The sequence below is a fragment of the Aricia agestis genome, chromosome 15 (genome assembly GCF_905147365.1).
Source record: "Aricia agestis chromosome 15, ilAriAges1.1, whole genome shotgun sequence".
Classification (NCBI taxonomy): domain Eukaryota; kingdom Metazoa; phylum Arthropoda; class Insecta; order Lepidoptera; family Lycaenidae; genus Aricia; species Aricia agestis.
The window spans coordinates 12,042,079-12,067,810 of NC_056420.1; the positions used below are offsets into that span (position 1 = coordinate 12,042,079).

The 25,732-nt window shown below is 36.6% G+C and overlaps 1 protein-coding gene and 1 long non-coding RNA gene across 7 annotated transcripts in view; one reads left to right on the top strand and one right to left on the bottom strand.

The window, feature by feature from the left end:
* Positions 1–258: 258 nt before the first annotated feature.
* Positions 259–18,219, bottom strand: LOC121734254. The gene is made up of 3 exons (XR_006036693.1): positions 18,209–18,219; positions 4,761–4,765; positions 259–424 (listed from the first exon to the last, which is right to left on the bottom strand). It is a non-coding gene; the product is annotated as an uncharacterized LOC121734254 (long non-coding RNA).
* LOC121734252 (lachesin-like) overlaps positions 6,888–25,732 on the top strand; it is an 86,747-nt gene continuing 67,902 nt past the window's right edge. For 2 of the 6 annotated variants that reach the window (XM_042124733.1, XM_042124739.1), the window contains exons 1-2: positions 6,888–6,979; positions 9,562–9,898. In XM_042124733.1, the coding sequence (XP_041980667.1) occupies positions 9,826–9,898 (73 nt within the window). In that variant the 5' untranslated portion in view covers positions 6,888–6,979; positions 9,562–9,825. The remainder of the gene's footprint in view (positions 6,980–9,561; positions 9,899–25,732) is intronic. The other 4 variants (XM_042124735.1, XM_042124736.1, XM_042124734.1 and 1 more) reach the window with 4 other exon arrangements.

Genomic DNA, 25,732 nt, shown 5'->3' on the forward strand with positions numbered 1-25,732 from the left:
TTTCATTATTTCACGCGTGTCGCGTGAGTCAGACAGCCTGCGTTCGTTTACGATATGGAGTGTAGATGGAGGAGAACTATCTCTGTATGTAAAAAGTGTCCGCTGAAATGCGTTAAATTAGGGTGGCGTTACAGTAGCAACAGTGTAAATTTTAAATCATTTAGCAGCTTTTATTTCAGCTATTTCAGGTTATATTTTTCAAAATATATTGGTATTAACCCAGTATATCTGTGACTCGGCTATTCGGCTAACTTCAATTTATATTTTGTCACCAACGGCTACATTCAATTCATATCCTTTGCTGCAGCTAGCGCCTCTCTTGGAGGATTTTTCAACTATTATTTACTACGTACAGCTGGACACTTTTTCAAATATTCCCCATATAAAATAGTTCTCCTCTATCTACCCTCCATAGTTTACGAGGCTTGAGAAGCAAGCCCCAAATGTCACTTCTCAAATCGCTACAAGCTGTAACTTAACCACCGCCCTACGGTGCCTTGTCACGGTCCGTAGATACTCTCTACACTGGCCGGGTCTTAATGACCCAACTTCCTAACTCGGTACATGCGTAATTACCTTTACAGTTCCGATACAATATTGTTATAGTTTGTCTCTTACACTTGGAAAAATCATCTCTCATATTTATGGGCGTAGTTTCGTTTATTGGTGAAGTTGAATGTGACTTTAGATTGGAACACAAGTTGGCATGAGGTAGGTTAAGATTTATTTCCTAATGCTAAGTACTCACATGCGGTTTTGCTCGATAGTTTTACTCCAAATCGAGCAATAACCACAGTGCGGACCGCAAAACTGACAGCTCGAAGGCTCGCTTCGATCCGGCTCGATGGAAGTAAATATTATGTCAAATATGTCATTTCCTTCGATTCGGAGTAAAACTCGAGCAAAACCCTATGTGAGTACTTAGCATTATGGTTAAAGTGTCTTACACACCGTAAGGGTCAATTTATACTAGCGCAGAGTCGAAGCGCATCGAATTGAATTATAAAAACTGAACAAAACAAATTCAACCTTAACTCCAAAGCGTTAACGCAATTTATTACTTCTGAGAATTTAAAAAGGCGCGCGCATCCGCGCGAATTCGCGTGAATATGCCCGACCAACGCTGCTTCGCCTCGCAGAAGTAATGTATGCGTTACGCTCTGGAGTTAAGGTTGAATTTTCTGTGTTCAGTTTTTAAGAATTCGCCTCGCTTCTCTTCGACTCTGCGCTATTATAAATTGACCCCAAATGCTATGATTAAAGTTTAAGATATCTTAGGATATTTCATGCCTAATAATAATACTATTATGATGCGAGTGTGGTGCCAATACATCTATAATTAGCCTTATACTTTTTTACTATTAATCCTTGTTTTAGTCACACTCCGCTAATTTCTTTATTATTTTCTTTGTTAAACGTTCATCAAATATAAAATCATTTAATTAAATAGTTTTTAATAACACTCACATAATCTAATATACAAACATAAGTCGAGTTGTCCTTCCTGGCGCTATAACTCCAGAACGCACAAACCGATTTCCACGGTTTTGCTGGAAAGCCTTCGTTGGAAAGGTCTCGGGCTCCGTGAGGTCTATTAGAAAAAAAATTCAAAAAAAACTTCAAGAGAGAAGCAGGAAAAACAGGGAAAATTATTTTATGGCAAAACAACGTTGCCGGGATAGCTAGTATAATATGTATTTAAATTACTATACGTTATTTCTATACGTAAACGAAAAATTAAAACACAAGATTAATTCTTAACGCCCGCAAATTATAATATGAGTGAATTTTTTTGATAAAATATAAAACGCTTGTTTGTTATCAGATTAAATATATGAAACACTAAAGCCGCAGCGTGTTTACTTCGGGCATCAAAAAAGGATTGTCATAAATTTATTTTATACTACCCACATATTTGCCCAAAAAATTATAGTAATAAACAAAGAATGACGAACCGAACCGGTTTTATAAAACATTCAGATATGCTGTGCACGATGTCGAATTATAAAGGACAAATTAATATTCCTTATTATAATATTATATCGTATACTAGATTGTTATAATTATTATATTTTATGACATATGACTATGATAATATGTCGATCTATATTTTATCAAGTTTTTGGCATGGCGAACTAAAAAAAATAATATTAATATGTTTTTTTAGTTAACATGCCAAAAGGGGTTTTATAAAGTTTTAATAGACCTGCTGACTCTATCTAAAATACCTACCAAACTCCTGTGATGTTCCTGTGATGTGATGACGTTAATATATATTTACTTACAAAGTTTTTTAAAAAATCAATACCTTAAACATTGACTAATATTATAAAAAGGAGTAGCTAAACCTTTTATGTAACGTTTTATTTTTATGTCGTCCCGAATTTGTCCCAAATTTCTTAAAAAATTGCCACCCTCGACCCGACAATTTCGGGCCAACGAGTTATTATGATGGATAGTGTTTGTTGACGGAAAAATTAAATATTTGTGATCCATAAAAGGCCGTATCAATTACATCGATATGCTTACAATCGCAATATTAATAATAGCATTATATAATGACGTCATTATTTCTGGCACTCTTCGTTAGTACACGTATAAGGTACATTAACTCAAATTCCATTCGATAATTATTTCAAAAACAGAATGTTTGCAATTAATGTATTTATTTTATTTTAAGCCTCGTGAACAATATTTATTGCAAGCTTTCCTCCCAACAGAAATTCGCTGGGCTGAATATTTTAAGGCAAAAATAAACTCGAGAATTATAGCTGAACCGGTTTGGTTCAGCTATTCTCGAGTTATAGCGGGACGGGCAAAATTAAAAACTAATTTATGTAATCATTAATTATTGTCTAATAAAATATATTACTGCATGTGTTGTCTTCTTCAACCTTTGCATTATATTCCATAATCTAGGAGCACGTTTGCAGTTTGTCCCTAAAAATCCCAAAAAAATGTTCTCTAATCTTTTTCATCCTGCGCCGCACTTACAAGTTAATATTTTGTCACGGCGCCCTTCTCTACCTGGCGATAAATAAACACCTTTAATGATTATAGTTAGGTAAAGCAAGTAAATAATAATAAACAAATATTTAATCATGTGCCTGCTTTGTATAATTCATAATAATATTATAATTTTATTTTATAATATTTGTGGTTATGGATAATGATTGAGGATCGACTTACGGCGGCGCCCCTCTTGCCTTTCCACGGCGCGGCGTACAGTTTGGGAACCCCTGCTGTAATGGATTGATGCCCAATAACAACTTTAACCTCATAATACACCAACAACTTGACAAGTATCGTAAAAGATGAAAAACAAATCAATACAATATCATAAAAAATTCATGGGCGACATTAATTCAGAGTTTTTACAGCGCATAATAAAACTTACGACATAAATTATGCCGATGATTCTAGCTCCTATCTCGGGGGACTAAAGTCGAAGTTGGCGTGGAAGTTTCGTATTTATTTTTACGATTCCCGCCTTGTAAATTGGACTGTTTACATTACTAATTGACGCGAAGGACGCAGTTGTAAGTTTTCACTTTATATTTATGCAACCACACTTCGGTATCAGGGGTGGTTTTAGGTTGTAATGGTCTATTTTCTGACTTGAAGGTTCTTGAAGAAGACTATGGGGAAAATAGCATTACTTAACCATAACAGTAATCGAAATTTCGTAACCCTGACAACTTTTAGTTGAAATTAGATTTATTAGATTAAAAATTTTCAGAAGTGCGTATAGCTGAGCTACACTATTCATCCAATTGTCCGTCGGTTCATCAGCTGTTATTTTTCATGATTCAATTTTATGTTGATTATAATAATAACTCCCACACCGGTTTCGATGACGGTCGTCGGTTTCTTTGATACCAAGCCAGTTACGTCAAAGTAATTTTATAGTGCCCAAGTGTGTGCGCAGTACACAAGAGCGATCTATTCCTTTACTCATTACCATTACATGCCTACGCATGGATCATCTTACTTGTCAGACAATCAGGTGATCAGCCTGCTTTGTCCTAACTTAACTTGGAAATAGCACGTTTCCAACACGGGAATCGAACCCACGACGTCAAGAGCCACGCTCTAAGCCACTGGGTCATGGAGGTGGCTGGTTAATATAGCGTTGATCCACTTCAAACTTAATAAACAGATCATAGTTATTAGTAGCATAACGCATTAGATATTATTTAACGCCATATCGCCGGTGGCCACAGACCGCAATACAATTTAATGTATTTGTGGTCGGTCATGTACGAACGGTCGCGAGGTGCGATTCCCGAATAAAGGCGCTTTTACACTCGAATTTTGTCACGCACGTGGATTGTTTATTACTGTTTATTATATAAATGAATTTCATATTAAAGGTAGCCATTCGGAGCGAGCGTCTATAGCGTCAGTGCGCGTATCGCACACTGTGCCGGGGCGCATCGGCGCGCATTTTTGCTCGGCGGATTTCCGTCAATGCGATACGGCCCGACAAGATCCGCTGCGCCCCGGCAAGACCCGCTGCGCTCCGGCAACAGTGTGATGCGACCCGCCCCGGCACGCCCCGGTACAGCGAGCGTTAAAATCCGTCAATTCGATGCGACCCGACCCGGAAATAGTGTGCTATAGCGCATTTTGCGCTCCGCTGAGCCCCGATCCGCCCCGGCACGCCCCGGCACGCGCCGACAAACTGTTCGCGTACCTTTAGCGTCACTGCGCTCGACCTCAAACGGCAAACCATACATTTTCCACAGTCGCGGCATCACTGACGCTATGGACGCTCGCTTCGAAAGGCTACATTTAGTGGTGTCCATCGTAGCATTTAACATCTCAATTTAGTATCCATAGGTACTGATATTTTTATCTGAAAGTGAGTCTGTCTGCTTGTATGTCTATCTGTTATCTCTTCACGATCAAACCGCTAAATAAATTTCGCTGAATGATACGGCGATAGTTTGAGTTACTTTTTATTAAAAAAAAATATACTAGCGGAGAAGTTGATTACCTGGCGGGACCTACGTAGTTTGGTCGCGTTACGTCAAACCCAGCCGACAGATCACAATTAACATTGAATTGACATGATCCGACCAAATGACATTGGTCTGTCGACTGCCTAGGAATCAATTTCCTCGATGGTACTTTGCCCGCGCAATGAACAAATTTTTGCGCAACGGAGAGGCGGGTGTTATCAATTTACTTATAATATTAATAGTTTTCATATGCGATGTACAGTATGCTATAAAACATAGTGATAAAACTTTTAGGTATGTATGTGTCCCTTGTAGAGAGTTCACTGTGAAAGTAGCAGCAAGTTTTTATATTATTTGCTAGTTTATTGTTTGGATCAAATTTGATGTTGGGGTATTTTTAAAATAACTAATACTATACAGCGAACTCTATACAAGGCACGCATGACGTGTACAGTACTCCCAGATTAATAATGCGCATGTAAATCTTCGCTAATTGTCGTAATCACGGAAACACCCGAATCTATGAAACGTAAGAGCCTCAAACAATGCACTTGCATTTTGCACCTTGTTCAAACGAAATAGAAGTAAATATCAAATAGCTGTCGCCGGACCGTCAATAAGTGCTGTAACTCACCGGCAAGCCATCGCGGCGTTACCATGGTAACGTCCAAGCAACGTCAAACATCTCTACGTCGCTGCAAAGCGCTATTTTTCTTAAAGTTAAGTTTAAAACAGCGCTTGCAGCGGGACATACGAGCGTTGCCGAAAAATTACGAAAATTTATCTATGCGCATTATCACTTTGGGAGAACTGAACCAATGTATTGTTACACCTTGTACAATAACTTTAAAAAGATAAAACCGACTTCAAAATTGTAAGTGATTGAGAATTAAAACTACTGAACCGATTTTGATTAAACTTGCAGTATTCCCTAAATTGAACAATACCTAGTACAACAAAAAAAGAATTACTGAAATAGGAATGGCAATTCCAGAGATATTCGATCACAAAAATAAAAACATACATACATACTTACACACATACATACACTTTTGAAAGGCACATTTGTTCAGACGCTGATATAGACTAACATATACGAAAATTGGGCAGTTCTGGAAATATTACAGACATACGCGTCGAATTGATAACCTCCCTTTTTTGAAGTCGGTTAAAAACAGTGCGACCTGATGATGTCACTAATCCAAAATAATATGTACTAAATTCATTACCTGACTTGTTGCTACCTACAGTTCCTGAAAGTTCCCCATTTTAATGCACAAAGCGCTAGAAGTATTATTTCAAGACCTGCGAGCTTTGTCGAGTTAAATTAAAAAGCCCCCACAGAGCTTGTTTATAATTTCTTTGCTACAAGTTAGTTTAACACTTATAAATTATGTTTATTTTTTCATTATAATATAATTATTTTGTTAAAAACTTCATGATATTAAGTTCTCACTTTAAAACAATAATGCTTAAAAGGTGATTTAAAATAACAATCGTCAAAAATCATTTTAAATAATAATTCAATTAAAAACTTTAAATTAATTTTATATTATATAATTTATGAAAATGAACTTTACGAAAATGATTTAATAATATCACAAACGTCTTCTACAACTTTCATATCGAAATTACTATCACATGTAAAAATATTGATATAAAACATTCAAAGGATACGAAAAGGCGCTAAATTAACAAAACCCTTCACACACAAAAAGGAACAATTATAGAAAAAACCCCCAAGGAAAAGAAGCCAAACAACGCTTTGTTTTTGAAATAGAACAGCGAAAAACAAAACACATTCGTACTCAAAAGGCGTAAGTTTAAACGTTTGAGGCCGTAACCTTTCATGTCTACGGCGTAGCGGTGCTACGGCGTAGAGGCTCTACGGCGTAGAGGTTCTACGGCAGTGTGCTACGCGCCGCGGTGAGGAGCGGTCGCTACGCGCGTTGTTTTGTCTGTGACGATGTCAGTGCTAGTGAAACTTAGTGCTTGGATTGTTTGATCGCCTTTTGGTATTAAAAATAATATTATATTTAAATATCATCCGAATATTATACGTAAAATAACGCTTTCTTTGTTAAAAGTATCTAATATTTTTTTTTATTTTTGAATTTATTGAATTTCAACTTTATTTCGCACGTAAATAATACGTGTAGCTTCATTCATTATAACAATCCCTAATAAATTTTGGTAGTCCAAAAATATCCAATTACGGCACAAAAGAATATCGGATTTGAGCATTGAAATTGTTATAAATATTAATAACGCTGGTAACAATAGGTTCGTTATTGAAAAAAAGATGAACGCCGATCTAATTGGCTTCAATCAATTCGCTGAAACTGAAACAATCATCGCAATGAAACGGTTCGGTATCGAACATTTTTATTTCATTTGCGCGCACCTGTAATCCTTCATTTCATTTTAATAACGAGAGTGAATTGTAATAATATTATTATCAATTTATAAGACTTTATAGAGCGCGGATCTTGACTCGGAGGTCATGGGTTCGATTCCCGCGTTGGAAACATGTTATTTCTAAGTTTGGTTAGGACAATGCAGGCTGATAACCTGTTTGTCTGACAAGTAAGATGATCCATGATGGGCATGTAAAAAGTCGGTCCTGCGCCTGATCTCTCGCCGGTCGTGTCGGTATTTCGTCACACTGGGTTATGAGAGTAAAGGAATAGATAATGCTTTTGTGTACTGCGCACACACTTGGGCACTTTAAAATTACTCCTGCGTAGCTGGCCTGGCTGGCCTGGTTTCAATGAAACCAACCACCGTCATCGAAACCGGTGTGGGAGTTATTATTATTGTACGATGCAAGCATCGCACATTCCTAGGTCAGCATAATAATTAGTTTATCAATTTTGTAAATATCTCAATATTTAAACGATTTCGTAAAGTTTTAATTTTTGCTATACTCATCATTATCTTTGTGTATATAAAATGTGTCTGCTATAATACGCGAGCACTTATACTTATAGCACTTATTCTTATATCACTTCTTATATCAGGTACGGGACTGTTCACCTTACACAGGTGTACAGACCCGTGCATCTTTGTGTATTTACCGTTCACTGCCTTTTGCTTTATTATACGTATTTGTACATATTAAGTAATTCGTTGGTTTATTATTCTAGACATACAGGGTGTAATAACACTAATTGATTATACTTTACAGTTTAGGGTATTTACTTGGAAAGTGCAGCGATGAAAGAGCAAAATTTTAAAGTATATTTAATAAATAAAATAATAACTGAGACTAAAATTGTGTTCATCTTAAACAACTTTTTTAAATATTTTAGTCGATTAATATTATTTACGAATTATGTATCGTATAAGTTAGAGACTTAATAAATAAATTAGCTCTTACACTAGATTTTTATGAAAAATCATGAATATTTTTTATTGTTTACTCAAATTGAAGAAATAGTTATGAGCTCTTAGACTACATTTTACGAAAACTTCATTACACTTCTTTGACTGATATATTAATAGAAGCGGCTCGGCGATATCGCTACATTCCACCGTTGAAATTTAAAATACTCCAGCCTATGCAGTACTATAATAAACATGAAGAATAATGTTACCAAGAATAATATTATTTAAATTGATTTTTTTTTTATTAAATACGGGGGCAAACGAGCAAACGGGTCATCTGATGGAATGCAACTTCCGTCGCCCATGGACACTCGCAGCATCAGAAGAGCTGCAGGTACGTTGCCGGCCTTTTAAGAGGGAATAGGGTAATAGGGGAGGGTAGGGAAGGGAAGGGAATAGTTGAGGGTAGGGAAGGGAATAGGGTAGAGGTAAGGGGATTGGGCCTCCGGTAAACTTACTCACTCGGCGTGTTCGCAAGCGCTGTTTCACGCCGGTTTTCTGTGAGAACGTGGTATTTATCCGGTCGAGCCGGCCCATTCGTGCCAAAGCAAGGCTCTCCCACTTAGTTTTGTTACACCCTGTATAATAGAAAATAATCCAGGTCGGTCTGTTATTTCACAAGACTAACAGTTACAGTAATCAATACTTACAGCAGGCTTATATATACCATTCTCTTTGAATTGCATACCTTTGTTGTCAATGACAAATGATTATTTTACATTCTATTGTTTTGCAATGTAGAGGGACAAGCTAAGCTTACTAAAAAAACCGGCCAAGTGCTAGTCGGACATGCGCACGAAGGATTCCGTACTGTTATAGTTATTTTTAGTTTTATTTTGGTGTTATATCGGCAACAGATATACACAATCTGTGAAAATTTTGAAGTCCTAGCTACAGCCTGAAGACAGACAGACGGACAGACAGACATTGGTGTCTCATGAATAGGGTCCCGTTTTCACTCTTTGTGTCGGAATCCTAAAAACAACATTTATTAAATAAATTGTTAATAAAATTACGAAAATAACTTATAAAACATCAAAGTAGATTATTTTTTTGATAATACATTTTTTTCTTTTATTTGAGATTTAACGTTCTTTATTTGTAATTCTTTATATAATATATAAAGAATTATAAATAAAAAAACGCTATTCTTTGAATCAAAGTCTTATCAAATCTTAGAGAAATTATTTATTTTTAACCAAAAATTAAGAATACTATTTTGGTGACAAAGAAGGCGTTATAAAAAGGACATAATAAATGAAAAAGACAGAAATATAAATGAACTATTAGTGAAACAAATGAATGCCCAGGATGTGCCGGTTCGGAACCATGAATAATTGAGGATGAATTCTTTTCTGGATGAGGAACCGTGATCAAAATGAGGACTGAATTCTTTCCCGGTTCGAATGAAACCGTGTGCATAATGCATGATGACTGAGTATTTCTATTCTGGTACGGGCGAAACCTCGTGAAGATGAGAACGGAAAGGTCTTTCTTTTGGTCCATGCTGCAGGCGTTGACGCTGCTACCGACCATGGCTTTGAAAGGTACGTGTATATCAGATATCTAAAAGGATTTTAAATTTTAACTTTAAGTTAATAATAATATCTATTTACGCTCCACACCACGTCAGGCCCCGTCTAAGCTGAAGGACTTGTGTCCTGGCACCAGACTACGGAAATATATTTCGTAGTTATATACTATGCATATATTCAAGATTTTTATTAAATTATACACATATTTGATACACATCCATGACCCAGGACTTTTGAACACTTTTTGTCCCGTCGGCGGGATTCGAACCCGCGACCCCCTGCTTGAGCTACCAACAGCCCACCAACTGAGCCACAGAGGTCGTAATGTTTTAATTTTTTATTTTATTATATTGTCCTGATATTATGAAATCTGTTAATGTAATAAAATTTAGTCACTGTTAAGAGAAATTTACATCATACAAGTAAAAAAAAACGAATAAAATTTCCGATTTGAAACGGTGATATTATCACAATTCGTTTAAAACCTCTTTAGTCTTATTACACTCCATTTCATTTAACAACAGTATATAAATACCATACAACATATTTCAATAACATTGGATTACCAATACCATTGTAAAAATGTTTGTAACAACAAAAACTATTACTTATATTACCGATTGAAAACCTAACATTGGTTAGCGGTACTTTATTATTTTCCAAACGTCAATTCCTACTCGTACTATGGCGTGTCAGTGGATTACAGTTCAGTGTTTATAAAACTCATTGGAAAAAGCCCTCGTTGTCCCAGCTCGCTTTTAGCAGATCAAATGTATGCGGTCTCAAATAAATTTTATATTTTTTCGACTCGCGGTTGGCAATGCAATTTTTGCGAGTTGAGGTTTAAATTTTATCTCACTGTTCGGAATAGAGCTTATTTTATGAAACTTTTGTAAGGTTTTCGTTTTCAAAGCATTGAAACAGGACCCTATTAGTGAAGCTTCGCAATTTGTCTGTCTGTATGTCCTCAAGCTGTAGAGCTGTAGAAGAGCTGTAGAACTGTAATAGTAAGATACTTGATTTTTTACCGATCATGATCCTCTGTTGTCATCATATTATTATCATAATTGAGGGTAGCACAAGACAGGAAAAACTGGAAAAGATTAGAGGAGGCCTTTGCCAAGAGGCAGACAGACCAGGAGGTAAATTAAATAAAACAATAATTAAAAACTGACTAATATATTTGAATAATATTGAAAATAAAATTTAATTATTATATACTTATACAAAATTAGTTTAAATTAAATTGCAAAAAAATATAAAAATAATGTATTAATTATTAATAAATGAAAATGTATAATTGACAATATTGTAATTTATCTAGTATGTAATTGACATTTTATTTTGAAAAAAAAAATCTAATGTTTAAAGGAATTATTGTAATGACTTGTCTGAATAAAGGCTTTGAATTTGAATTTGAAAATGTCCTCAAGCTGTAGAGCTGTAGACGAGCTGTAGAACTGTAATAGTAAGATACTTGATTTTTTACCGATCATGATCCTCTGTTGTCATCATATTATCATAATGCTAAGTACTCACATGCGATTTCGCTCGATAGTTTTACTCCAAATCGAGTAATAATTACTGTGTGAACCGCAAAACTCACAGCTCGAAGGCTCGCATCGCGCGGCTGGTAGGCTCGCATCGAGCGACTCGGGCTCGCATCGAGCCCGCTCGATGGAACTAAAAATATCGATTTAGAATAAAACTATTGAGCAATGCTGAATGTGTGGACGAAATCTCGAGCCGCGGGTTTTGCTCGACGTTATTGCTCGATCGAGCAAAACCGTATGTGAGTACTTAGCACTATGATAATATAATGTTAAAGTAAGAAATTTAAAAAACAGCCCCCGATGCAATAATTTTGAGTAGACAAACATAGCGGCTGATGATGATGAACTATAGCTAAGAACACTCTCGATCATGTCAGCTTTCAAACAAAAAAAAACTAGATTAAAATCGGTCCACCCGTTTGGATGCTACCCTATTTTTTGTCGGGGGTTAAAAATAGAACAAATTAAAATCTTTAGCTATTTTCGTTTTGTGTAGACATGATCATTAACAAAGATACTACACGCTATTTTTCCAATACACGGCATATACTTGACTTGGGAGTTACGTTTTATAACCGATTTCTGTTGTTTTGTAATTACAATATTTTGTAGGTATACGCCCCCAGCGTTTTTGTAAAAAGCTAACCAATTTACGAATGCCGACATTTTTAGAAACAGCATATTGTTACATTTCGTCAACGCTCAAACAATGTTTTAGTTCACTTTGAGTAACAAATTGGGACAAAAACTTCCGTTCCCCGCTGTAATATCCCCGCCTCGAATAAGGCATGTTTCAAAAATAATTTCGTTACCACCCCACACTCGCGGAGCGTAAATTCAACATAGTTCTATACATTGTGTGCGAACCATCGACGTATAATCTAGGGATATCGCAGTGCAAAATGCAAAACTACTAAGAGTAACTTTTCCTGTCATGTGTCATCACCTGCGCACAAATCTGGTCTGCATGAAAGTTGCCCGCATCCTATAATTTTATATATTATTATGTTTTTAGCAGCCAGGAGCCTGTTGTCATCCGCATGGGGATTGCGGACCTGAGGGCCTAGACAAGCGGCAAGCGATTATCGGAAACGCCAACGGCAACGCCACAAAATGTATGGGATTTGATATTAGTATTCGATAGCGAAGCGATGACATAAGTCAAATCGCATACATTTTGTTAGCGTTTACAATAATCGCTTGACAAGTGGCAAGAACTACTAGGGCAGAACCGCGCGCGGGTGACAAAGCGCATGATAGGAAAAGCGTCATAACTCGAGACATAAAAATGTTCCAGGCAAGAAAGTCATTGGAAGTACCGCTAAAGCTAATAGATACTTAAAATACCTAAAGTATTATAGCTCTTTTATAGCTCTATAGCTATGAGTATGGTATTGTACCCCTCTTGAGCATCTGGCATCCTCAATCATAATGATTTTATCGTTCCAAATCATTTGACGCGTAGTGCATTACACATATTATTATTTGTGATAATATGTGTAGTGTAAGTAGTATAAACTACAATTAATTGTCTATCTTAACACCTCATCTCAAAATTTTAATGTTTTAACAAAATCCTTCAAACTTTTTTTTTTAATTCCACGGAAGAAATAGACAGTCACATATTACAAATTTTAATGTAACGGATATCCTTCGATATAGTATCTCAACGGCAAACACCATTATAGTAGTCTATAATTTATGCGCAGACAAATTTATGGTGACAGACATTTTGTGTGTTTATTAGGCATTGTGCTACTTGCGTAAACTACGTTGTTTCCCGCCTTTTACGTGACGTCATAATTGTTATTCCAATTATTAATTGCTCTGTTATCATAATTAATTTCAATTTAAAAGAAAAGTGTAGAAAATGTTAAGGTTCTTTTTTGCCTTCTTTTTATTTAATATCAGCTACTAGATGATCTGCAACTTATTTGCGCCAAAATTCGTTAATCGCGTGGGAACCGTACATTTTTCGATGAAAAAGTATCTATGTCCATTTCAGGGACTCAAAGTATCTCCATGCCGAATTTTAGCAAAATCGTTTTAGCGGTTTAGGTGTGAAGAGGTAACAGACAGACAGACACACTTTCGCATTCAAAATATTAAGTAAAAATTAACTGTAATATTGATACATAAAATAACTAATAATGGTAATAATAATTTTATAATGATAACTATAATAAACATCAAACAAGCTTTTGTTACAGATATGAGTACACTGAATATAATATTATCATACGTGAATTAATGTATTAATTCACGTATGATAATATTATATTCAGTGTAATTTATATTTTAGTAATATATAAATTATTTAACAATCTATTAATACTGGTACACAAAATTGTTATATTGCAAACTTATCCATTCTTCCATACCAATATTATAAATGCGAAAGTGTGTCTGTCTGTCTGCCCGTCTGTCTGTTACCTGTTCACGCCCAACCCGCTGAACCGATTATGCTGAAATTTGGCATGGAGATACTTTAAATCCCGGGAAAGGACATAGGATACTTTTTGTTCGGAAAAAATGTACGGTCCCCGCGCGATAAACGAGTGAGCATCATCTAGTTTGCAATATGGCATTCTCTTTTAGACAATCCTTTGGGACTTAACCTTTCCCGCTAGATTTAATTTGTGCACGTATGACTCGATGTGCGCAAAATTAAATAATACATTGTGATGTTATTACATGCTTCTATAATGCCATAACAATGAAATCAGTAACTGGATAAATCATAATATGACCGACAAGTAGGTCATTCTTTACTTATTGATTGTCAGTAGTTTCCTGAAGGTTCTAATAATAACTAAGCCGATTTCAGGCATATGTTTACACTCAGTGTATCGTAGTTTACTTTAGCGTTTTGCGTATCCAATGTTTTGTACGTAATTTATTATTTCTTTAGCTTATTTGAGAAGATTTGATTGAGATTATTACAGAGCATCTTGTATCTTTTTTTTGTTCTATGTGTTCCTATGAAAATGTTTTTCTATATTTATAAAAAAAATAAAAATTTTGTTTTAACGGTAATTATTAACCTCGTGGCTTAAAACTTCCATAAAATATTCGAAGCTGTATAGCAATATAATCAGAAACGTTGATTCCTATGCAAATCGGGGACCTAAGTAGTTTGGTTGCGTTACGTCAAACCCAGCTGACAGATCACAATTAACATTGAATTGACACATTCGACCAAATAACGTTGGTCTGTCAATTGCACAGGAATCAACTTCCTCGATGGTACAATCAGAAAAGTTGATTCATAGGCAGTTGACAGACCAACGTCATTTGGTCGGATCATGTCAATTTAATGTTTAAATTACTTCTTCTAATATTTTACATGTATTTTCCGTTGTTTTAACAGAACAACCGCAGGGCGATTAGCAACTTGGTGTCGCTACTATTTGACGTTTGTCGGTAGTTAACTCTAATTGACAGTTAGCTAGAACGTTGACGTATGTGCAATAAAACGGCTAAACGATTGTGACTGCGCGGCGTTTGTCCATCGCCGGTACCGGGACGTCACCTACAAAAATTGTAATAAAATGCCACTTTATGATTTAGGCCTGTATTTTTCGACCTTTTTTATAGCGCGACGCTATGGTATTTTTTTGCCTGTATGGTAATGCATAATTATTGAAGACTTGATTTGAAAAACACAATAATTAACATTTGGTGACATACGGGTATTTACTCATTTTCTTCTTATAATTTATTTACTTCACCACCTGACTAATATATCTGACTACATGTACATAACATGGACAGTTTTTTTATTTCAAATATTTTTTCAGGTCCCACAGCCTCCATTTAAAAAAAACGCTTTTCTTTTTTGCTGTTAGTTATTGTGTTCTTCCACTCACATCTTTAATTATACTATACTTTTGTTTAAATTCTCCCACTCGATATAATATTATTATCAGTATTTTTTGTGTTTGTAGTCTTTGCTGAAATAGTTCTGGTCGTACCCTACAGAATCTTTGTGACTCCCCAGAGGGTCGCAACTCATAGGTTGAAAAACACTGATCTAGGCCATAGGTTTTATCTACCAATATTGGTCTAGCGACCCATGCCATCGCTGTTTTGTAGCGGCGTATAGCAAAATGAAACCTATAGCGTAGGTCGTAAAGTTGCATTTTATTTATATAATATTATAAGACGACCTCGCGGGTTCGAATCCCGCCGACGGAACAAAAAGTTTTCAATGTTCCCGGGTCTGGATGTGTATTAAATATGTGTATGATATAATAAAAATCTTAAATATATGTATAGTATAAAAGTATTAAATATATTTCCGTTGTCTGGTACCTGTAACACAAGTCCTTTAGGTACTTAGCACGGGGCCAGACTGACGTGGTGTGAAGAGTCCATAGATATTATTTATTATTATTTGAATTTCTGTCAGTGACGTCCCGGTGACGAGGGCGGTGGACACGTCTCAGTATGCTTTCAATTAGTTTTACTGGAGTTTTATTGCTATGACATCGCTGGAGCTTGCTTAGCAGATCTGACGACCTATGTGGCTCAGTTGTTTGCTCAAACTGCTGGTCACGGATTCGAATCCGTGCGAGGGGACAAATTTTTCTCAATTTGAAACATAATAAAAGGTCTTAAAAATATGTCTAGTTTTAAAGTTAAGTATGAATAAACATAATTTATTGCCTTTATCTGATAGGACCCGTATAACAATTTCTTTGTGTATCAACTCAACATTTACTATTGATATTACTATTGTATTACTTGATGTTCGCTTCTATGTAACCATCTATGACATGACACATAATACTTCTCTTTCATCTTAAATCCTGCGACCTTCTAAAGTGACTAAGCCACAGGGGTCAGAAATACCCCAATATCCAATAACCTGTAAACTCCATACCCGGGTTTACATAACACTTATACACTAATGATATTTAGGATAAGTTTCATCCTAAACTAACGGTCCCCTCTTCATTTGTGTTCAAGAGGCGACACTTTGATACCGTTATAGGGTTATTATGTACTTAACCCTTCGATATGTGATGCGAGTCAATATGACCCATTTATAATGCCATTATAAGTGATTGGAGTACAGTGTTGTTGAGAATATACATATTATGTTTGTGGACACTCTCCCTGCTTTACGGATGTAAAGCAACATCCATCGCCCATGGACACTCGCAGCATCAGAAGAGCTGCAAGTGCGTTGCTGGCCTTTTAAGAGGGAATAGGGTAATAGGGGAGGGAAGGGAAGGGAATAGGGGAGGACAGGGAAGGGAATAGGGGAGGACAGGGAAGGGAATAGGGTAGGGGATTGGGCCTCCGGTAAACTCACTCACTCGGCGAAACACAGCGCAAGCGCTGTTTCACGCCGGTTTTCTGTGAGAACGTGGTATTTCTCCGGTCGAGCCTGCCCATTCATGCCGAAGCATTGCTCTCCCACATATATACGACTCAAACAATCGTACAAAAATGCCGCGTCCTCTAACAAACGTGTAATGACGTTGTTATAGTAGGACACGGCATTCTCGTCCGATTGTTTAAGTCTCAAAATTGGTTCGTACTAACGCTACAGACTCCTGAAAGGATTATAACATTTTTACCCCTCCCAAAAAGTGCACAATCGCCAAAGAAGTTTTCACATCAAAAACTTAGTTATTTGATTTACTTAAACATATTTTTTCAAAATTATATTCTACTAGATGATGCCTGCAACTCCGTAGCGCCAAAATTCGTTTATCACGCGGGAACCGTACATTTGTTCGGGATAAAAAGTATCCTATGTCCTTTCCCGGGACTCAGAGTATATCCATACCAAATTTCAGCCCCATCGGTTCAGCGGTTTGGGCGTGAAGAGGTAACAGACAGACAGACAGACACACTTTCGCATTTATAATAGTACCTGGATGACCGAGCTTTGCTCGGTGTAGCAAACACTCATTGCGTCGTGTTACTTAACAACGCCATCTGCTGGAATAGCTTTAGCAGTTGTTGTGTCGTTAAAGCAATTAGTTGCTCACAAAATAGTATTATTATTCGCCAATAGATGTCAGGAAGATTTATATTTTTCAGTTTATCGATTTTCGATAAAACACGAATAAAAAGACATTTTCTAAAAATGATTCCTAGCTAGATCGATTTATCGCCCCCGAAACCCCCTATATACTAAATTTCATGAAAATCGTTGGAGCCGATTCCGAGATTCCAATTATATATAATATATATACAAGAATTGCTCATTTAAAGATATAAGATTAAGTATGGATGGATTGCAAGAACTAATTTCTATTCTACTGGAATCTATCTTTCATAGACCGTATTCTATTTGAAAACCGGATTTTATTGAAAAATATATCGTAACTACCACTATTCACCTTAGGATTTTATGTTTTGTTTAGGCATCAAATTCGGATATGCTATACAAATTGTGACGTGTGTGTACTGCAGCTCTATGGATAACGAACCTTGTATACGTTACACTGATATTTTACATCCCGGTTCTGACGTATTGGATAGATCATCATCATCATCTTTGGATGTAATATATCCAATGCATGCATATGCATCACCATTGCAAGTGACTACAGCCTCTTTAATTCACACCGGCCATTCTCAAAATGGGCTCCACGAACGATACATGAATAATTGTTTTTGAAACCAGCATGGAGATAATTCATTCGGAGAAAAAACATTTTTTTTTGGGGGAAAAGGTGGTCTGCATTTCTTAGAAAGACTCTGCCTCTAAAAAAGTTTGAAAACCGTTGCCCTACATAATCGATCAAACACACAATCGAGTAAACTCGATCTCAGTAGGATTTGATTTTTCCAATATCTACACTAGCGCACGATGGTGGAGTGTCTAGATTTGTAACTATTTATAATCGAGAAGTTTAACGTTTGGTCAACGTGATGTCGATCTTGGTACAAGTTTTTGGGGAATACGGATCATGATCGAAGCAAAATCGAAAGAACACACTCCTAACCAAAATCGAATCCGTTTTGGAAGTCCTAGATATTTTATCTCTTTCTTTCATATCAGCGTGTATCTTTTTTGCTAAAATGTAATTATGATGCACTGGCTATTTATTTATTAAATAACTACTACTACGCCTTGTACATTATCTTAAAACTAACAGTACCTATTTGACCTCGTTTGTCTGCACAATAACCTTTAAAGAAAATTAAGTTGGTTTACAGTAAATAAGCTTCACTTATTTAAGGCTAGGTTATTCCAAATTCACGTTTCTAGAATGAGTAATTTTTAAAGAAAGCGTCATTAAAAAAAACTGAAAAATATATACATGTATAGATACATCTTTTAACTAGTGACTTTTACGGTTAGAAACACAATACAGATAATTTTACTCGATAAAAAAAAAATCCGAAACAACCTCGATTTTAAAAACATTTTCAGTTTTATAGGACTTACAGGGACTCAATCAAAAAATAATTTGGATAGTTCGATTACTATTAAAATTTTACAGGGAAATGTACGGATACATGTTTAGTTATACTATTTTTTATCTAAGTAAAAAGGTTTTTTCTCCTATTTCGCCCTATCATGGACGCGGCGATCGTCGTAACCGCCACTGTACAAGGCGCGCTGATATGAATGTTATTTTATTGTCTTTTACGTCGATATTAGCACTGACAGACATCGGCCTGCTAATTTAGGAATAACCTCCCCTTAATATCGGAAAATACAACACTTTCAACTAGATATTCTATAAGAGGCCAGAACTTTAATTCAATATAAGTACTATTTAAACCATAGACTTATTTATATACTGTGATTTAAACGGAATGCTTTTTCCTTCGGGATCTATTTAAAAGGATTATCCAATAATTTTCACGGAAACGGATGGAAATGGTACCCAATTTCTATCGGTAATAATATGGTTCTTAAATACATTTAGGAGAAAAAGGAATATTCTCTTTTTACCGCGCGGAAAAAAAATCCTACTCCTGCCACTACGTTTACACTCACTCAGGTACAAACCTGTTTAAACAGACTTAAACAGACTTCTAAAAAAGTACGAGGTATGTTCGGCTGTGGATACATTTTTTTCTAATTTAATTTACTATATAATATAGATTCCGATTACAATGAATCGAAATAGATATCGATAAAAAAGTGTCAAAATAAGTTAATCGAAGTTCCATGTCGGGCCGTGCGTTGGCATCGATATGAGAGGATATCGCATGCACATAAATTAGTACGGACGTCTAGACTACATATCCCTTAGACTCATTTACATTCATACTGATACTAGTGTTCAGCCGTTGCTTCGGCTTGGGCCAAAATAATCCCGCCTTCGGCTTCAGCGAAGATGTGGCAAGGCCCGGTCAGACTAATCGCAGGCGCTCCGACCTGACTCGTGCACTGGAATGCATAAAACGAGTAAAGTTCGGTCAAGTCCGCCTGCGAAAAGTCCGACTAGAACGATCGGCCTGCCCTACACAGAAGATAAGTGTGTTTCAATCGAAATCATGCCAAATATGCCAAATGTACAAGTTTGGCACGAGACATCATTGTTCTGCCCCCTACGCTTCTAGAATTTGCCATTGCGCTGATGACTCGCTATCGTCCAGTCATTTGTTACTAAAATGTTTATCGTACAAAATAAATAAAACTTTTCTTTTGTAAACAATCTATTTCTCCTTTATTAAATTACTATTTACCGAGCTAAGTGTTATGGTGTTTTGATGGGGCAATCACGAGTAATTTGTTTGGAATCTTGATCCTAAATTATTTTGTGATTACAGGTGGACTACTAATTTTATTTAATCGAATGTGAGACTATGTTTGAGCTAAAAACTTCTATAGTGGCGTTGTGTAGTGTTTTAGGATGACTTAATGTCAAACTCGCGTGACATGTGATGATCGAAAATTCATAAGACAGTGGGAGTCATAAAGTTAATATACCTAGCGAAATAGAGAAACATAGGCCTGAGCAAGAGAGATGCCACTATCAGTAACACTGCGTGGTAAAAAGAGACGTGTGATACATGACAGCAGCACTCTTTTTTTGACGTCCAGTCGGCAAGTGCCGCACGTTGACAATTTAATCTCATACTAAATCATGTTCAATCATACTTGTGTAAGTGTATACATAAACACTAAACATATTTTTCACACAGATAAAAACCAATTTTGGTTTCGTTTGACAGCTCGAGATTGTTGCTTTATTCCGCTAGGTAGGTAAATTAACTTTATGGTGGGAGTAGACCGCCGATATTTCTGTCTCTTTCTTTTGATTTTACTTCTGCAGGCACTCTCAGTAACTCGCTAACAGATTTGTGTCAAAGCTTTGTAATTTAACAGTATTTAATACCTAGAGATATAAATATCAGTATTTGTAAAACTCGACCTCATGCAATCTTATTTGCATGCTTGCAAAAGGGTTATTGATTATTAAATCCGTTTGAAGGTCGAGCATTAGAGAGTTGGTGATAGGAACTGTGTGGTACCAGTTTGGTAGAGACCAGTTCGATAAGGATTTAAACAAGGACGACTATACAAAATAATAATTTTACAATAATATAGTTACAATAGGGTTTCGATGCAGTTTTAGACTTGAATTATAATATGCTGCGACGCGAACACGCGGCTTAGAATAGAATAAAATATAATATTTTATTTCTTTGGTTAGTGTATTTATTTCTTCTTTGTTTGGCCGCTACACCGTAAGATCTCAAGCAAATGTATGTAACAATTTATCGCAGTCGTCCCACCAAACCGCGCGTTCCCGTCATGGACGCATTATAATCAAAAACATCAAGCCAGCACCAAAAGTGTTTTGATCACTGACATAATATTATAAGTACTACGTACGTAGTACTTATTACCTCAGTGGTTTTGATTGTTTAAAATTGACAAATTTTTGTTTAAATCGGTTGTTTAAATAATTGAGAATACTGTTTTGCTCTGTAATAGGATCCGGACTAAAACAAAGCTTTATAATATTGCATTTCAACTGTAGAATTGGGCAACTAAAATAACTACATAATCAGTAAACAAACTTTTCACATAGGTATTTAATTTTAAAGTAAACAGGCCAATTAATTCCGGCTTAGTGATTATTTTAACCTCATCCATTTAGATTTTTTTAGTTTTTTTTTTTTTGCATTTAGAACCAGCAGAATTATTATGAAGAGAATTATCATTCAAACAGAAAAAAGCCGCGCAGGCACTCAGTATATTTCGAAGATTTCCCCAGCGTCTAAAATGCTTGATAATTTTGTTTTTTTTTCGCAACAGCTAAGCGAAAAAGCGTAAGATTAATATAGTACTAAGAAAATTTTTTAGTTTTTTTTTTTTGTAAAATGCGGCTTGCTCTCCTTCCTCGTTCGCTTAAAATTAAAATCTTTCCCCCGGGTACCGTTCATTTTCTGGATTATAAAAAGTATACAATGTATCTTAAATATAAGGTAGGTTCTATCTAGTTTAAGGGGGCGACTATCCCTAAATTGACGATTTTATAATCCATTTTTATATTTGAAAATAGGCCCCGAATTCTTTCATTTTCTAAACATAGATAACTACACTATAATAATTCCTGTACTACCACTATAATAAAACACAATATCTTAAAATTTTCTCTATCTTCTAATGATGCATCTAATTTTCACTAACTTTTCATGTTGTTGCCACAACCGTGCTTTAAACTAAGTTAATATTTTAACACATTGTATAAAATTCTATTATTGAGACACTGACCTGGCGGATTTTTTAAAATGTTGTATATTATTTATCGAGATATTAAGAAAAAACTAACTTGGCGATGATTCCGCGTCGTCCTTTTTCACCTGGCATATGAAAGACGGGCGTGAGTGTCAAGAGAGAAGGACGATGTTTGATTTTTGGGTTAGTCGTCCTCTTAAATAAAAATAATCAACATCACAACATCCCAATTTAACAAAACATTAGTTACTTATCATTTTCTAATAAGTATAGCAAATTCGTTTATGAGAATTTGAATTGCAAATTAAAATATATTTTATAGGCGAATTTTAATTAATATCTACCACGCAATGATTTTAAAATTCTCTTAATTAAATTCAAACAAGCACAGTTATTTTCTGGTATAATTAAATTTTACTATCAAGATAACGAGGGTGAAATTTTCAGTTTGGTAAATATTTTAATGTTTTAATAATAAAACCTTAAACATCGTAAAATTTGTATAACCTTCAAGTATTTTAGGTGGAACAGAATAATTTATTATAATGAAGGCAAAGGTTTGTTATTGTATTCATAAATTATTACCGACTCGCCTTGCAGTAGCAATATGATGAAAGGTTAAAAACGTCTTTCAAATAGGTTTTTTTAATAAAATAAGGGGGCAAACGAGCCAACGGGTGGTGGTGGTTGCCTGATGGAAAGCAACTACCGTCGCCCCTGGGACACTCGCAACATCAGAAGAGTTGCAGGTGCGTAACCGGCCTTTTATTAGGGAATACGCTCTGTTCTTGAACGTTTGTATTTACAGTGCGTTGTTACGTGATTAGTAATAAAAAATAGGTTTTCACACCTCATTCATGAAAACCCCCACTCTTAAGCGGGGAATTGACTACCGGGCCGCCCGTCACGGGCAGGTCTGTTGCATGTCTGCTCGTCAATACGGTACGGGCACAGACATGCCCGTTGGCCCGTGCCCGCAGCCTGCCCGCGAGATCGCATTTTTCTCGCGCGGGCACGGGCAAGCCTGTACATGAATGGTCGCGACGGGCGGCCCGTCGTCATTCGCGCCTTGGAGAGCGACTGGAGTGCACTTAAAATATTATTTTAAAACATATTATTGTAAACAATAAAAACACTAAACTTAGGAATGAAGGCACAAAACAATTTTGATATTCGTTTATTTCCATTTACCGGTCGTATACTTGTTTGTAGAAAGTTAAAAGCAAGGATTACATGAACACCGATCTACGTAATGCCGCTAATACAGCGAACTTTTTGAAAAATCCAAAGAAATCAATGCCGATGCTGATCTATCATTTGCTACAAATAAGATTGAGTCCATGAGTCCACGACCGAGCTGCAGCCCTCTATCTATTCGACTGACTTGCCTGTTCTGTGTGTGTTCAATAGGGGCAAGCACCAGACTTGTGTCAGACCGGGCGGCCCGCAGGCAGCCCGGTAGTGAATTCCCCGCTTTAACGTATGTTGTTCTATAATTTAATTCTATGTGCCAACAGTAAAATTAATTTAAATGTAGATGGCGGACCTACGTAATTTGGTCGGGGTACGTCACGGCTAACATATACGATCGTCCAAACAACGTAGGTCAGCCAACTCTTTCCCTGATTGTACGTACCATCGAGGAAGTTGATTCCTATGCAATTGACAGACCAACGTTATTTGGTCGAATATGTCAATTCAATGTTAATTGTGATCTGTCAGCTGGGTTTGACGTAACGCGACCAAACTACTTAGGTCCCCGATTTGCATAGGAATCAACTTCTCTGATAGTACATTGTACAAGTAAAACTTGACATTACAGACGCCACATAAAAATGGCAGCGATTGTTTAAACTTTAAGCTGCATTTATATGAAGCGGCGCGAGCGCGCGGTTTGGCCGTTACACCGCGAGTCCGCAAAAAGCAAAATATCATCATCACGTGGAAGAGCCATGCTTTGGCAAGAATGGGCCGGCTCGACCCGAGAAATACCACGTTACACAGAAAACCGGCGTGAAACAGCGCTTGCGCTGTGTTTCGCCGAGTGAGTGAGTTTACCGGAGGCCAAATCCGTTACCCTATTCCCTTCCCTACCCTCCCCTATTCCCTTCCCTTTCCTACCCTCCCCTATTACCCTATTCCCCTTTTAAAAGGCCGGCAACGCACCTGCAGCTCTTCTGATGCTGCGAGTGTCCATGGGCGACGGAAGTTGCTTTCCATCAGGTGACTCGTTTGCTCGTTAGCCCCCTTATTTCATAAAAAATAAATGATTTATTTTAATAGTGGCTCGGTCGGACATTTGCTTATCATGTCGCGGTGTACATGATGCGCATTTGCGCGGACGCAAATAAATCCAGTCTTAATCAAGAGAAGAAGAGTCTAAACACACTAGGCTGAAGTTATGCGGCGTAAATTCCGCATGATTACGTCAACGCATACAAAATACGGACGAAACGCGACGGAATAGTGTGTCATCGGTAATTTAAAATACATTGCGGGCGTAATCATGCGGAATTTACGCCGCGTAACTTCGGCCTAGTGTGTTTAGACACTAAGTTACGAATTTTTACAGTACTATGTGTATGCGATTTCACGGGATTACTAATCAATTTTTGATGCCAGCAGCCCTAGCATGGTCACAATAGAAATGCGAAAGTACTGAAATACTGCGGAGATAAACTGAAGGTACCGTTCCAATCTTTACCGCGGCTAACTGCGACCGACAAAAATCAAATAAAATGCCACTTAATGACATAGGCTATTATTATGCTAAGTACTCGACCGAAAGTAACGTTTTTGCTCGACAGTTTTACTCCAAATCGAGTAATAATTACAGTGTGGACCGCAAAACTTACAGCTCGAAGGCTCGCGTCGAGCCGCTCGAAGGATTGATGGAACCGGATTGAGCCGGATTGATGGAATGAAATATATCGATTTAGAATAAAACTATCGAGCAATGCTGAATGTGTGGACGAAAGCCCGGCCGCAGGTTTTGCTCGACGTTAGTGCTCGATTGAGCAAAACCATATGTGAGTACATGATAGCATTAATCTATTTTATTTGAATTCGGTTTGGCATGGCATTGGCATTGAATGGCATTTTAGCATTTTATTTGAGTTCAAAAAGATCAGAACGATACATTCAGTTTATCTCCGCGGTGTTTCTATACTTTCGCATTTCTACTGTGGCCATGCTAGGGCTGCTGGCAACTTTGCTGTACTCTTGCTTTTATCGTTAAGTTCCCCCGTAACTTGGCCGGAGACATTTAGTTCAGCTGCAGAACCTTTGAATATTAATAATTTAAAGTTTCTGCTTATAAAATATTCAAATACCGCCGCGCCCGTCTGTGAATAAGAACATGTGGCTTAATGTTATATTATACTCGGTAAGGTAAAAATTATGTTTTATCTTTTACTTGTTGGAAAATGTTTACTGGCTGTATAATTAATTATGATTAATTAAGAATTAAAAATGTTACTTGCTATTGAACTTATGTACCATCAGAGCAGTTGATTCCTAGGCAGATGGGGGACCTACGTAGTTTGGTCGCGTTACGTCAAACCCAGCCGACAAATCACAATTAACATTGAATTGATATGAACCGACCAAATGACGTCGGTCTGT